Source organism: Bufo bufo, chromosome 5, assembly GCF_905171765.1.
Source record: "Bufo bufo chromosome 5, aBufBuf1.1, whole genome shotgun sequence".
NCBI lineage: Eukaryota > Metazoa > Chordata > Amphibia > Anura > Bufonidae > Bufo > Bufo bufo.
In genome coordinates, this window is record NC_053393.1 from 362,865,304 (window position 1) to 362,880,172 (window position 14,869).

At 43.3% G+C, this 14,869-nt stretch overlaps 1 protein-coding gene across 3 annotated transcripts in view; it reads left to right on the top strand.

Annotated features, from left to right (window-relative positions):
* Positions 1-7,400, top strand: part of MSANTD3 (Myb/SANT DNA binding domain containing 3) — a 52,932-nt gene extending 45,532 nt beyond the window's left edge. For all 3 annotated transcript variants that reach the window (XM_040432702.1, XM_040432703.1, XM_040432700.1), the window contains one exon: positions 5,142-7,400. In XM_040432702.1, the coding sequence (XP_040288636.1) occupies positions 5,142-5,551 (410 nt within the window). In that variant the 3' untranslated portion in view covers positions 5,552-7,400. The remainder of the gene's footprint in view (positions 1-5,141) is intronic.
* Positions 7,401-14,869: the final 7,469 nt, after the last annotated feature.

Genomic DNA, 14,869 nt, shown 5'->3' on the forward strand with positions numbered 1-14,869 from the left:
TCCACCAACGTCACGTTGCACCACAGACTGTCCAGGAGTTGGCAGATGCTTTAGTCCAGGTCTGGGAGGAGATCCCTCAGGAGACCGTCCGCCACCTGATCAGGAGCATGCACAGGCGTTGTAGGGAGGTCATACAGGCACGTGGAGGCCACACACACTACTGAGCCTACTTGTTTTAAGGACATTACATCAAAGTTGGATCAGCCTGTAGTGTGTTTTTCCACTTTAATTTTGAGTGTGACTCAAAATCCAGACCTCCATGGGTTGAAAAATTTCATTTCCATTTTTTTTTGTGTGATTTTGTTGTCAGCACATTCAACTATGTAAAGAACAAAGTATTTCAGAAGAATATTTAATTAATTCAAATCTAGGATGTGTTATTTTTGTGTTCCCTTTATTTTTTTGAGCAGTGTATATTAAACAATATGGGTCCCAGAACAGATCCCTGAGTTACCCCACTGGTAACAAGACCATGGTCTGAATATACTCCATTGACTACAACCCTCTGTTGTCTGTCCCTCAGCCACTGCCTAATCCATTCAACAATATGGGAGTCTACGTACAGCCTTATTCTACATAATTAAAAAACGAATCTTTATTTCATGATTGAATTACCTTTGGATGGTAATATATTTTCCTCAAAAAGCATTTTATATAAAAAAAAATCTGATTTAAATCAAAAATCAGATTATTATTATTTTTTTTTAAATCATTGATTTTTATCCACCCTGCTCCTTACATCGCTCTACCTTTCTCCTTTCCAGTACCAATAAACCTTTCAGGTTTTCTATGACTACCTCTTTTTTGGGAACGGGGGGTTGCAACTGTTATACCTTCCCTTCCCGTTTCTTCCCAATAATGAGATAAATAAATCATAGGTCTTAGAGGGATCTTAAGGCTCCAAATGTCCTTTTACTGTTTGTGCTATTTGACCCCATAGAGCATAGGTCTGCGGGCAGGCCCAAAGGCTCTGATATAAATCAGTATGTGGCATAAGACACTTTGGGCATCTTGTCAATCTCCCAGGTCTACTAAGGGCTGGTGAAAGATTAAAGGCATATATGGCATTATGCATTATTCTAAAATGCGTGTCCCTCCAAGTTTAATTTAATATAGATTTTTCTCAACACCCACCAGCCTTTCAAAATCTTGTCTCCTGCCTCCTGATCTTCCACTCTCTGGGCCCATGGTCTAAATGTCAGTGGGGGCAGCCCACCTCCCAAGGCTTCTCTAACTTGAAAATATAAGAAAGATAGGGATTGAGGGCCTGTCCTTCTTTTTGTAAGATCTTATCAAAACTATTTTGAATGATTTCCCTCGAGGGATCAGACAGTCTGTCAGTGAGAAATTTTCTAACTTGGGCAAATTGGATGTTCTGGAAAGAGCTTAATTTATATTTATCTCTGACCTCTTGCTGAGTTAGCCACCTACTTTGAGTTATGCATCACATGTTGAGCTATTAAGATCCTCTTCACTCTCCACTCCTTAAAGAGACCACTACTCCTACTCTCTTCGAATTCTGGATGGCCCCACAGTGGTAGGTATTTAGATACTTTCTGACAACGGTGGAAATTTTTTCTAAGAGCTCTCTAAGCTGCCCAGGTATGCCTAAATAGAACTGAGTGTGGAGCAGGGTGAAGGTTCCCAAGGGGAGCACAAGTTCCTCTCCAGCGCTTAATTTGAATGAAAGCTTGTATGTCGTACCCAGTCTATAATATGTCTAAATAGACAGGACAGATTATATACGCTGATGTTCGGCATATTCATTCCCCCCTTTATTTTGAGGGCCATGAGTTTTTTCAGACCTAGCCGAGGGCGTCTTCCTTGCCATATGAAATGTGTAATTTCACTGTGCAGCTTAACTGTATCTACATGTTTGATTAATACGGGTAGAGTCTGAAGAGGTTATAAGAGTCTTGAAAAGCTCATAATTTTAATTAAGTGTATCCATCCTAGAAGTGATAGAGGTAGATTATGCCATTTTTGTAACTCTTGAGCTATTTTATGAAATGGGGGAGTATAATTTTTAGCTTTGTATAGAGAATCCGCCCATGTCCCACTTTAATCCCCAAATATGTTATACTGTCTTTCACTATAGGTATGCCACATATTGTTGATTCCTCATTGACCATATCTTTCCCTTGCTTCAACTGTAAGAGTGCACATTTTGCAGTGTTAATTCTGAAGCCTGAGAGCTTTCCAAATTCCTTTATACTGTTCAACACTCCTTGTAGTTCCTCCCGGGGTCTTTCCATGAATAATAGAATGTCATCTGCAAAAAAGGCTTCTTTTAGTGCAATACTTCCTACTCTAATACCCTCGAACTGCCCCCAAGTGCTGGGGTATTGTACCAAGGCTTCCACTGCCAAGTTGAACAGGAGAGGAGACAGCGGGCATCCCTGCCCGGTACCCCTGTATAAGTCAAAGGGATCAGATAAAAAAAACTTGCATGCCTATCCTAGCTTGGGGGCTGGAATACAGTTGCGTCAAGTATGTCCGAAATGAACCCACAAAGCCTATTTTATCTAACACCCGAAACATCCTCCACCCTACGATCCATCACATCAAGGGCTGCTAGGACTCTGCATATGTTGTTGGTCGTCTATCTTCCCTTCACAAAGCCGACCTGTGTTGAGCTAGGCTATTAGCCATTAGTTTAGAAAAAATTATCAGGTCTTGGTTGATGAGAGAGATCGGGCGGTATGAGGATGGGCTCTCGGCAGGTTTACTTCTTTTGGGAGCAGTCTGATGTGGGCCATATTCATCTGACCTGAGAGCTTTCCCCCTCCCCCCCCCCCCCCCCCCATGCAGAATTGCATTACCCACACATGACCTGATGGGTGAGACCTCCACTTCCAGTATTTTATAAAAGTCACCCGAGTAACCATCAGGTCCCGGGGTCTTGTTCGCTGGCAATTGTAATATGTATCTCTTCAGCTTTAATGGTTGCATTTAGGCACCCCAGCTGCTCAGGGGATAGGGCTGGAAGACTTAGACCGTTCAGGAAACCCGCTTCTCCCTCTCTACAATCTGTAGGTTTACAATATAGATTTGAGTAGTATTCCAGAGCCCCTCTGGGACCAGGCAGCTGGTACAAGGGACGTTGGCCATCAGTCTAACTGCCTTGTTCCCATATTTATGGAGTTCCAATTCCCATTGAGACTTGTAGTTACCCTCCCTCCTTTCTGACCAAATGTTGAAATCTCGCCTTGCCTCAATCCATGCTTTTTTATGTTATGATGAGTGGGTTTGTATGAATTCTCTATACCGTACGTCTTTTGAACCTCCTTAATAGTTTTGATATACTGCGCCTTGGTAGTCTTTTTGAGCTCTGCCACATATGCACTCAGGCAGCTCCTTAGCACTGCCTTGCCTGCCTCCCGAAACAGTGTCGGGTTATTGACATGTTCTTGATTCAGAGTACTGTACTCCAGCTACCAACTCCGCAAAAAATTCATCTTTCACCAGGAAGGACGGCAATTTCCATATAAACTCTGTTCCCCTCGGGACTGTGTCCGCCAAGGTTAAAACAACTGTCGAATGATCTGATATCACCAGATCCCCAATTAGTACCTCCCGTACCCTGTCCAATAACTGGGGGTCTGTAAGCCAGTAATCTATTCTGGACCATGAGTTTTGCGCATGAGAGTAATGAGTATATTGCCTACCGTCAGGATGTGAGACCCTCCATGCGTCTAGCAGCGCTGTATCTGCTAGGAAGGCTAATAATACACCACCACCCGTCCTCGTAGTGGCCCCAGATCTATCTGCCTGCTTGCGATCTTCCTTTTAGGATAGCTACAGCATAAGATCGTCCACCTTATGTCTGAGTTCCCAGACCGCTTGTTGCAGCATATCCACTTTGGTATTGGTGCCTCCTAGGTCTTCTTCCACGCATAATGTTCATTGCTCGAGCTCATCGATAGAGTTTCCTTGTTGTGTAAAAGCATCTTGTAATTCTTTGAGGGCCGTTTGCGCCATTGCCGATAGCGAGGCTTTGAGGTCCGGGGCCAGATGGTTTGCCACTTCAATGGCCAGTCGTTTAATATCTGTGGCTGGTAGGGGGCTGGGTCCGAAGATATCCTCTTGTGTGTAGGCTGGCTGTAGGTCATGCGGCACATTGTTCGGGGTGGTGTCAATGTTATCCGCCGCCATTTTTGGCACGATGCTAGACTGAGCAGTCATGCGGGGAATCCCACACAGTGGTAGGGGAAAAAATTAGCCTTTAGGCGGTCTATGGAGGGTAATGCCACTTGGAAGGTAGCGGAGCTAGACACGTCACTCCATACCAGCGCCGGAAGTCCTTGCCTTTTGTATTTGGCTCTATTTCCCTTGCTTTAAACTTCTTGATACTATGGGCACTTGCAGAATGTGGAACTACAATTAAACTAATGGAATGAGTATTGACGACATGATTACTGATGCCCATGATATTATTTACACAGTAATCGCCTACTTGAACTGTCTCTACAAAATAGTTAATTACAATAACCTTTAATATTGTCAGTGCCTTTTATAGAATAAGAAAATATTAAATTATTCTCATAATCTTGTATGAATGAAAAAAACATAATATTCCTAAAAATGAATTGCTTAAATGTGTCCTGCAAAATTGTTATGCTGTTGTTAGGATGGGCAATGAATATCACATCAGTGGGTGTCTATCTCTTGGTACCTTTGCTGATCAGCTTTATATTTTTTTGTAGTGGCTGTTCCTGGAACTGCAGTTAAATTCAATTCTCTAGAGTGAGCAGTTCTGAATAATAGCATAATATCAACCACAGCCAGTCCTAAAAGTATGGATCTGTGCCTGGTAAATAATGAAGTAGACATGGTGCTTGCGGGAACACCATGATCTGTTGAATCACATGATCAATTGATTGCTGGGAGCCAAAACCAACAATTCCGATATTGATGGCCTTACCTAAGGATAGGCTGTCAGTTTTGTAGGACCACAAATGACTTCCGTTGTCACCACATGTCAATTAAAATAATCATAAATTACTGTTGGGCTGCATTCACACTGCCATAAGTAGGGAGTGTATATTTGACAAAACAAGCAGATATCATCAGAGAGAAGTAGGAATAGTGTCAATGCATAAAATGGTTGTATTTGTAATATATTTCTGTTTATTACCTAGAATCCTTTATTATCCGCGACAGAGACCTATATTCACCAGAAAAGTCTAATATTGTGAACATGCAGAAATGTCAAGGAAATTTGGCATCACCTTCCTGTTCCACTGCAAGAATAACGGGTAACAGGACCTATAGAAGCAAACCACCCCAGAATGGCATTCTGACAAAGATGCATGAGGAAGAGCATCATCAGCAGATGTCTATCCTCCAACTGCAGTTAATTCAGATGAATGAGGTGCATGTGGCTAAAGTGCAACAGATAGAGCGTGAATGTGAAATGGCCGAGGTGGAACACCGAATAAAGATGGAGATCCTGAACAAAAAGAAAATGTACTGGGAGAGGAAACTGCAAACTATTACAAAAGAGTGGCCAGTAGCATCATTCAACAGACCGTTCCCAAACTCTCCTTGAATCATAACCCTTGTAAGTGTTCAAAAGATACTTGGGGGAAACACTGGCAGCAGCACTGTACATGGCTCAACCATCACGATGACTATCAGTAGGCCCAAACACTGGCAACAGTTTCTGTGTAGGAAAATAGTTTATATATATGTGTGTATATATATATATATATATATATATATATATATATATATATATATATATATAATACGGGAGCAAGATGTTTTGCTTTTAGTAGTAATAAAAACATAACATGCATATGGCCTGTCTGCTGTAACACAAAGCTTATGACGACATAAGCTGGAAAGTATGGTCTTTCTTCCCACAGACTATTTTTTTATTTTACAAACATCAAGTTCACTTTTTATTATGTTGTGTGTATTGTTTGTTTGCTGGATTTCTTTGGTACATTATTTGGATAATATATGGATAATTGCTATCCATTTATGAATCTGTGAAAATTGTGTAATTTGGAACCAAAATGACCACAGTTCTTCTGGATGAGACCAAAATGTAATGCAAGAGTAGTTTGAAGTATTGATGATGGAGAGTGATGTGGCTGTTATTTCTCACATCCACTGTAATGTTTACTCAGTCCTCCACTGTAATGGGTCTAAGGTTATCCAGGTATTGAAGAGGCCAAAGGTACAAAAAAACCATTGTGTCTTATTTATATCATATTATCTAACTGATAAATCAGGGTTGCGGTGAACCTTGACTGAAACACACTACCATTTAAGCACAAATAAAGATGAGTGCTGGACACCCTTGTGTGTAACTACACTAAACTTTCCACTGCTACTCATCTATTACTGGCAGTATTTATGTAATTGAAAATAGGAATGTGTTGAATACCCAGCGGTGCTCTGACTTCATTTTCTATACTCTTAATATACCTACTTATGTACTAGAGTGAACAACCTCTTGGCTCCATTTGGGGAGAAAAAGTAATTTTCCCGGGCACTCAAAAAGTAAATGAAAATGGTAGAAAATCGGATAAAAGTAATGTTAAAACCCGACTTTGTAGTATTGGACTAAAGGTGGCCATACACATTAGCCAGAACTAGGTTGATGGTTGAACAAACATTTCTCTGAAACAACCATACCCATTTTACTCCATATTGGCCATAGTGGTTAAAACTGGCCATACATATTGAATTCAACTGAACGAATGATCTTTCTGGGAAAGTCCTTACCAAGAAAGATCTTTTAGGCCAGGTTCACACTTCAGTTATTTGGTCAGTTATTTATTTTAGTTATTGTGAACCAAAACGAGTAGTAATGCCTACTCGGAGATCAGGTCTGATGTAAAGATTTTCATCTCTTCTGTCTTTTTGGCTGCCACTAGTTTGGGCTAACAATAATTGATCAAAATAACTGACCAAATAACTGTGTGAACTCAGCCTTATCTGACTATTGGCTGAAAATTTCAAACACAGCTGACTTCTTTTCAGATGATGGGCCGTCATTGGTCAGCTAAGCTGATTGTTCATTCTGAAAGGGGTTGTGCCCTGCTAAGATGTTTATATCCTATCCGACTCCTAGCACCCCTGCCGATCAGCTGTTTGACATGATATTGAAGACCTATACTGAGCATCAATATCTTTGCACCCTTTAAGTTTCCCCTGACGATTGATCGTTTTGGTTGAAATTGTCTGTATTGATCAACTTTAGACTAATGTCTATGGGTACCTTTAAGAAAACCAAAAAGAGAAAAAGGCATTTATGTTGGAGAAAAAAAAAAAGACCTGATTTATTTAGCGTGTGAGAAGTGTAGTTAATCCCCAGTCTAGAGTAAATTGTATTGCACAAATGAAAAGTCATAATTTGTAAGTGAAAATAAACTATGATTCCAGAGGGTTTTTTTTTTTGTTTTTTTTTTGTTTAGATAGGTCTGTGCTTATCTGATTTCTTCTTATATTATACTGTATAAGGCCTCATGCACACGACCGTATTTTTTTGCGGTCCGCAAAAACAGGTTCCGTTTTTCCGTGACCGTTTTTTCGTCCGTGGGTCTTCCTTGATTTTTGGAGGATCCACGGACATGAAAAAAAAAAGTCGTTTTGGTGTCCGCCTGGCCGTGCGGAGCCAAACGGATCCGTCCTGAATTACAATGCAAGTCAATGGGGACGGATCCGTTTGACGTTGACACAATATGGTGCAATTTCAAACGGATCCGTCCCCCATTGACTTTCAATGTAAAGTCAGGAGTTAATATACCATAGGATCGGAGTTTTCTCCAATCCGATGGTATATTTTAACTTGAAGCGTCCCCATCACCATGGGAACGCCTCTATGTTAGAATATACTGTCGGATAGGAGTTAGATCGTGAAACTCAAATCCGACAGTATATTCTAACACAGAGGCGTGTCCGGCCAGGAGCTCCTCCTACTGGTAAGTGACAGGTCTGTGCGGCGCATTGCTTAATGACCTGTCACTTACCAGTAGGAGGAGCTACCGGCCGGACACAGACATCGCAGCTCACAGGTAAGTATAATGCTTCTACAAATTGCTAAGTAACCATGGCAACCGGGACTGCAGTAGCGTCCTGGTTGCCATGGTTACCGATCGGAGCCCCAGCGATTAAACTGGGACTCCGATCGGTACTCTCCGCTGCCACCAATGATAGGGGGGGAGATTTTAATTAGGAGGGGGAGGGAGGGGAGAGGGCCCACTGGCCACCAATGAGTTAACTACAGGGGAGGGGGGGCCGGCCGCACTGGACAACAAAGAGTTAACTACAGGGGAGGGAGGGGGGCCCACTGGCCACCAATGAGTTAACTACAGGGGAGGGAGGGGGGGGGGCGGCCGCACTGGCCACCAATGTGTTAACTACAGGGGGGGGGGGGGGCTGCCCCCTGCTGCCTGGCAGCACCTGCCAGGCAGCAGGGGGCAGTCATGTACACAGTTCTTTTAGTATATTCTAACCTGAAGCGTCCTCATCACCATGGAAACTCAGCTCTGAAAAAGCTTTTATGCAGACGGATCTTCGGATCCGTCTGTATGAAAGTAACCTACGGCCGCGGATCACGGACACGGATGACAATCTTGTGTGCATCAGTGTTCTTTCACGGACCCATTGACTTGAATGGGTCGGTGAACCGTTGTCCGTCAAAGACAGATCATTGCCTGTATCTCACCTATTAATGTTTATAATGTAAATTATGTGGGAAGCACCAGCATCATATCTTTGTTTCATTGTGAAAGTATTTTGCGCACACACAAAAGCACAAAAGAGGTACTGAAAAATCTGTAGCAATGTTTCTGCAGTGTCTACATGATGCCCGGGTTTTCAGTCATACACAAACCTGATGATCAAATTCTACATTTAATCGGAATTCATTATGAATTTCACAAATTCTACTTTGAAATGAATCTGAAGTTTTGGAGGCTCAATTCAGATGACTTGCACAAAAGATGCCCAGTGAGGGACACATAAGCCTGGCCGCAGGATATTTGCTGGTCTGTCAGGCAATACAGTCCTGATCAAAAGTTTAAGACCACTTTAAAAATGGCAAAAAAATCATATTTAGCATGGCTGGATCTTAACAAGGTTCCAAGTAGAGCTTCAACATGCAACAAGAAGAAATGGGAGTGAGACAAATTAATTTTTTCAGCATTCAATTTAATGAAAACAATGAATAAACTGTAACAGGCAGTTTTTTCAGCTGATCAAAAGTTTAGGACCACACCTCAAAAAAAAGTAAACCCCCCCCCCCCCCCCCCCAAAAAAAAAAACAGAAATCCAACTTCCAAACATGAACTCAGTAATGAGTAGCCCCACCGTTATTGTTTATCACTTCCAAAATTTGTTTCAGCATGCTTGCTGCAAGCGTTTCCATGAGGTGAGTGGGAACATTTCTCCAAATGGTGAAGACGGCCGCACGAAGGCCATCTACTGTCTGGAACTGTTGTCCATTTTTGTAAACTTCCCTTGCCATCCATCCCCAAAGGTTCTCAATTGGATTTAGATCAGGGGAACACGCAGGATGGGCCAAAAGAGTGATGTTATTCTCCTGGAAGAAGTCCCTTGTCCTGCGGGCATTGTGTACTGTAGTGTTGTCCTGTTGAAAAACCCAGTCGTTACCACACAGACGAGGGCCCTCAGTCATGAGGAATGCTCTCTGCAACATCTGGACATAGCCAGAGGCCGTTTGACGCCCCTGCACTTTCTGAAGCTCCATTGTTCCACTGAAGGAAAAAGCACCCCAGACCATTATGGCGCCCCCTCCACTGTGGTGCGTAGAAAACATCTCTGGTGGGATCTGCTTGTCATACCAGTAATGTTGGAAACCATCAGGACCATCAAGGTTACATTTTTTTCTCATCAGAGAATAAAACTTTCTTCTACCTTTTGAATGTCCCATGTTTGGTGCTCTTGCAAAGTCCAAACGAGCAGTTCTGTGGCGTTCAAGGAGACTAGGTCTTTGAAGACGTTTTTTGTTTTTGAAGCCCTTCAGTCTAAGATGCCGTCTGATGGTTTTGGGGCTTTAATCCGGCTCAGTGCTGATGAAATTTTTGGGGGTCTTCCACTTGACTTTTTTGTTCCATAACCCTCAGGATCATTTAAGAAATTCCAAATGACTGTCTTACTGCGTCCCACCTCAGCAGCGATGGCGCGCTGTGAGAGACCCTGCTTATGCAGTTCAACAACCCGACCACGTTCAAAAAGGGAGAGTTTTTTTGCCTTTGCCATCACAACGTGTGACTACCTGACAGAAAATGACAATGAATCAACGAATCAATGAAAAACAGCCTGTTTCAGTTTAATTGTTATTTTCAATTGAATGCTCAAAAAATGTTTTGTCTCACTCTCATTTCTTCTTGTTGCATGTTGAAACTCTACTTGGAACCTTGTTAAAGGGATTCTGTGATCAGAATTTAGGCCTATAACCTAAACATATGGCGAGGTCCCTACTAATACACAGAATCCTAAAGTGACCTTTATCAAATGCGCCTGTGGCTCTATAATCATATAAAACAGGTTTATATAACCTGTCACTCACGTCAAAATGTGTCCAAGGGGACGTCTCACGATGCAGGGTGCCCGGCTGCAGCCATCTCCTTTCGGTGCCCAGCGCCGCCTTCTGAATTGAAATCTCCACCCTCCCTTCCATTAGAGCCGCCTACCTCAGTTCATTGTTCACTCCTGGCAGCGGCCTCGTTATGCGAAGTGCGCATGCGCCGGCCGGCGCACTTCGCTAGAACCTGCCCTGGCCGCCCGATTACAGGCTGTAATCAGAGGTGCAGCCTTGTATGTGGTATTTCTTTTTTGTATTGTATATAGTTGTGTAGCAATACCGTGGTTGGTACTCGTTCAGATTTGGTGTGACCCCTATGCCCAATTTCCTAATCACAGTCTCATTAGTATGCACTTCAGTGCTGCGTGGCACTTACCCTCAATGTGGGTTGGGGAAGGGGCTCTCTCCCAACACACATACATTTTTTAAACAAATTATTTTACAGGTCTTCATTGGGAATTGAACCCTAGACCTTCTGTGTTGCATACAGCAGATTTACCACTACAATATAGAAGTGCGCTGTTGTAAAATAATTTTTTGTGCTTAAAAAGCTATTAAATAGTATTACATTTTTTTTTCACCAGCATAAAATTAAATAGTATACTATATTGTATGAGTTATTAGGAATACAGGGATACCAAATACTGCTTTCTGATATTTAATACTATGTTACAAGACCCATTTGTTGAAATGGTTTTTGCTCTGTTATTTTTTATAGTAACATGAACTTTGCAGCAAAATGTAACTTTTGGTTTCCAGCTTTCCTTTTTCCCATAAAACAAAAGCTGGAAAGTAAAAGTTACATTTCTCGCTCGTATCATTGGGGGACACAGAAGACCATAGGTATAGCTTCTGCCACTAGGAGGTGACGCTAAGCAGAAAAGTTAGCTCCTCCTCTCAGCTTTACCCCTCCTGCAGACACTGAGCTAATCAGTTTTAGCTTAGTTTCTGTAGGAAGCAGACACTTCTTTTTTTCTGCAGGTCTGCCAAAAGATCTTTCCTTTTTCAGGTCTGGGCTACAGGCGGTCTCAAACGACCTGTTTTCCAACACGAGGGGGAAGACCAGTGGGCCCTTAAGTCTATTGCTCGTTTCCCACCTCTGGAAGGCAAGGAGGAGCAGCGGATCTCAAATCGCTTGTTCCCCACCAGCGATACAGCAATAGTGTCACCTTGTCCGCCTTTTTGGACATTCCCCCTGTTACCAGTGTAGCCGCCCTTCTCAAGGAGCAGCACACCGAGGAAGGTGACACTGCTTGAGTCAGGGTGGTTAGAAACCGTCGGATAGGTAGGTATATTACTAAGGGGTTAATCTTCCCTGCTCCCCCGCCCCGTTTTCTCCTGTGTTCACCAAGTGAACATGGGGGAAAGGTTTTCCCCCCTAACACCTAGTTTTCCCTTCTAGCTGACACCAAAACAACCATGGCCCACAGCCCCCTTCACCTTCCTTCTGGGCTCAACGGTGCGTTCCCATTGGTCACATGCTTACTGGGGTGGCCGCAGCTATGCCTATTCCCGGCCTCCTCTGTCCCCCGATGGCAATCCCACTCCCTCCCCACAATGCCTTCCCACTCGGAAGTTCTTCCGGTTGGCCCGGCTTTGCGGCCTATTAGTGCGCACCTTCAAGACTGTTTAGGGGGGCTTGAACTGTATCTCCTGTGCACAAAATTTTTGTTTCCATACTTTCTGTCCTCTAGGTCCCTGCTGAGCTACCCCCCCCCCCCCCCCAACCTCCTGCTTAACCCTTTTCCTGCCTCTACACTTCAGTGGCTAGGTAAAATAAAGTACTTATGGGCAATCATATATCTGAATGGGGCTTAAGGTTTTCCTGTTTATTATGGCATTATGTACAGTACAGACCAAAAGTTTGGACACACCTTCTCATTCAAAGAGTTTTCTTAGTTTTGATGCCTTCAGTCATGAAAATAATGAATTAACACATGTGGAATTATATACATAACAAACAAGTGTGAAACAACTGAAAATATGTCATATTCTAGGTTCTTCAAAGTAGCCACCTTTTGCTTTGATTACTGCTTTGCACACTCTTGGCATTCTCTTGATGAGCTTCAAGAGGTAGTCCCCTGAAATGGTCTTCCAACAGTCTTGAAGGAGTTCCCAGAGATGCTTACCACTTGTTGGCCCTTTTTGCCTTCACTCTGAGGTCCAGCTCACCCCAAACCATCTCGATTGGGTTCAGGTCCGGTGACTGTGGAGGCCAGGTCATCTGGCGCAGCACCCCATCACTCTCCTTCATGGTCAAATAGCCCTTACTTTCAAAGTTTTCCCAATTTTTCGGCTGACTGACTGACCTTCATTTCTTAAAGTAATGATGGCCACTCGTTTTTCTTTACTTAGCTGCTTTTTTCTTGCCATAATACAAATTCTAACAGTCTATTCAGTAGGACTATCAGTTGTGTATCCACCTGACTTCTCAACGCAATTGATGGTCCCAACCCCATTTATAAGGCAAGAAATCCCACTTATTAAACCTGACAGGGCACACCTGTGAAGTGAAAACCATTTCAGGGGACTACCTCTTGAAGCTCATCAAGAGAATTCCAAGAATGTGCAAAGCGGTAATCAAGGCAAAAGGTGGCTACTTTGAAGAACCTAGAATATGACATATTTTCAGTTGTTTCACACTTGTTTGTTATGTATATAATTCCACATGTGTTAATTCATAGTTTTGATGCCTTCAGTGTGAATCTACAATTTTCATAGTCATGAAAATAAAGAAAACTCTTTGAATGAGAAGGTGTGTCCAAAATTTTGGTCTGTACTGTATGTAAAGCAACATAAAAAAAAATAATGAACTCCCAAAATATGAAATGCTGACTAGGTCCAAGGAGTCGGGGGAAGGTGGGTCTGCCGGACTGTAGATTGTATTATTATTCCACGGCGTATGCTAGACTTCTAGATCTGCTGAGGGTGGACTCCACTAAGACATGGGTCCACATGGCACGGGATTCCTCCCCTACCTCGCTCTCGGCACTTCCTTGGTTGATCGGGTTGTCTAGCGTCTCTGCCCCAAGCCCCTCTTTCACGGTCAACCATACCCTCGCAATACTCGCCTCCATACACAGCCACCTTTCCCTCATTGATGCTACGGGTCCTCTAACCCCAATCACAGATTACCCTGACTTCCCGCCTGGAAGCTCCTCTCGTCGCTTTCTGACAGGCACAGGCTTGCGCCCTCTCCGATTTTGTCACGTCCTTAGCGGGTCATCTTTAAAATCCCTTAATCAGCTAATAGAACCTTCTGCTACTCGCCCTAGACACACTTTTGAGTACCTCCAACTTCAACACTTCTACTCATCCATGCACAAAACCCATGTTCTGTCTAGAGCCCTTACTGCGTTTGAACAAATGTGCTTAGCCCCATCGACTGTATTTAGGGACATTTCCACTATATATAACCTGCTCATACTGCAACACTCTTCCCACCTTCCCCCCTTTTGCCAAGCCTGGGAACGCGACTTAGGCGTCCAACTGTCCCCTTCTCAGTGGAAGAGAGCCTTCTTCCTGACCCACAAGGCGCTGATTTCCACAAAGGCGCAGGAAACAAACTACAAGGTCCTCTCCAGGTGGTACAGGGTACCCACTCTTTTACATAAATGGTTCCCGTCTGTATCCGATAGATGCTGGAGATGTCTGTCAGAAGAAGGCACCATGATCCACGTCTGGTGGCAATGCCTCACCCTGCGTCCTTTCTGGGACTCGGTACACAAAATCACACGGACAGTGACAGGGATTCCTATACCTAACACTCCTGAATCCCTCTTGTTGTTCATCTTTGACCTGACTATCACAGCTTATAAGGCCTCCCTTCTGAAATATATGCTTCAAGTTGCAAAAACGGTTATCCCCTGTCATTGGAAATCACCTCTCCCCCCCCCCCCCCCTTACTGAAGGAGTGGTTCGAGGAAATTGCTCCCCACCAGAGGATGGCAGACCTAATCTGGACATTGCCCGTTACACAAAGGCGTGGAGCCCTTGGGAGACGTTCCGCACTTCTGACGAGTTCCGGGATGCCTATCTGTAGCAAGCGCATTAGTCTGTACCCTGCCTCCCCTCCCCACCTCTCTCCCTCTTGTTTCTTTTCTATTGTTTCTAATGTTTCCTGACATTATTTTTTTTTGCTTCGTTTCCTTTACCCTGTTCCTATTGTTTTAGGGGTTGCACCCCTGGTGGTTTGAAATGCTGATATTGTATTCTGATTGTCCTAAACTCATTGCTTAGTATTGTATATTTCACTACGCATTTCTGCCATTTGTTTTCTCAGAAAATTCAATAAAAACCTTGAAT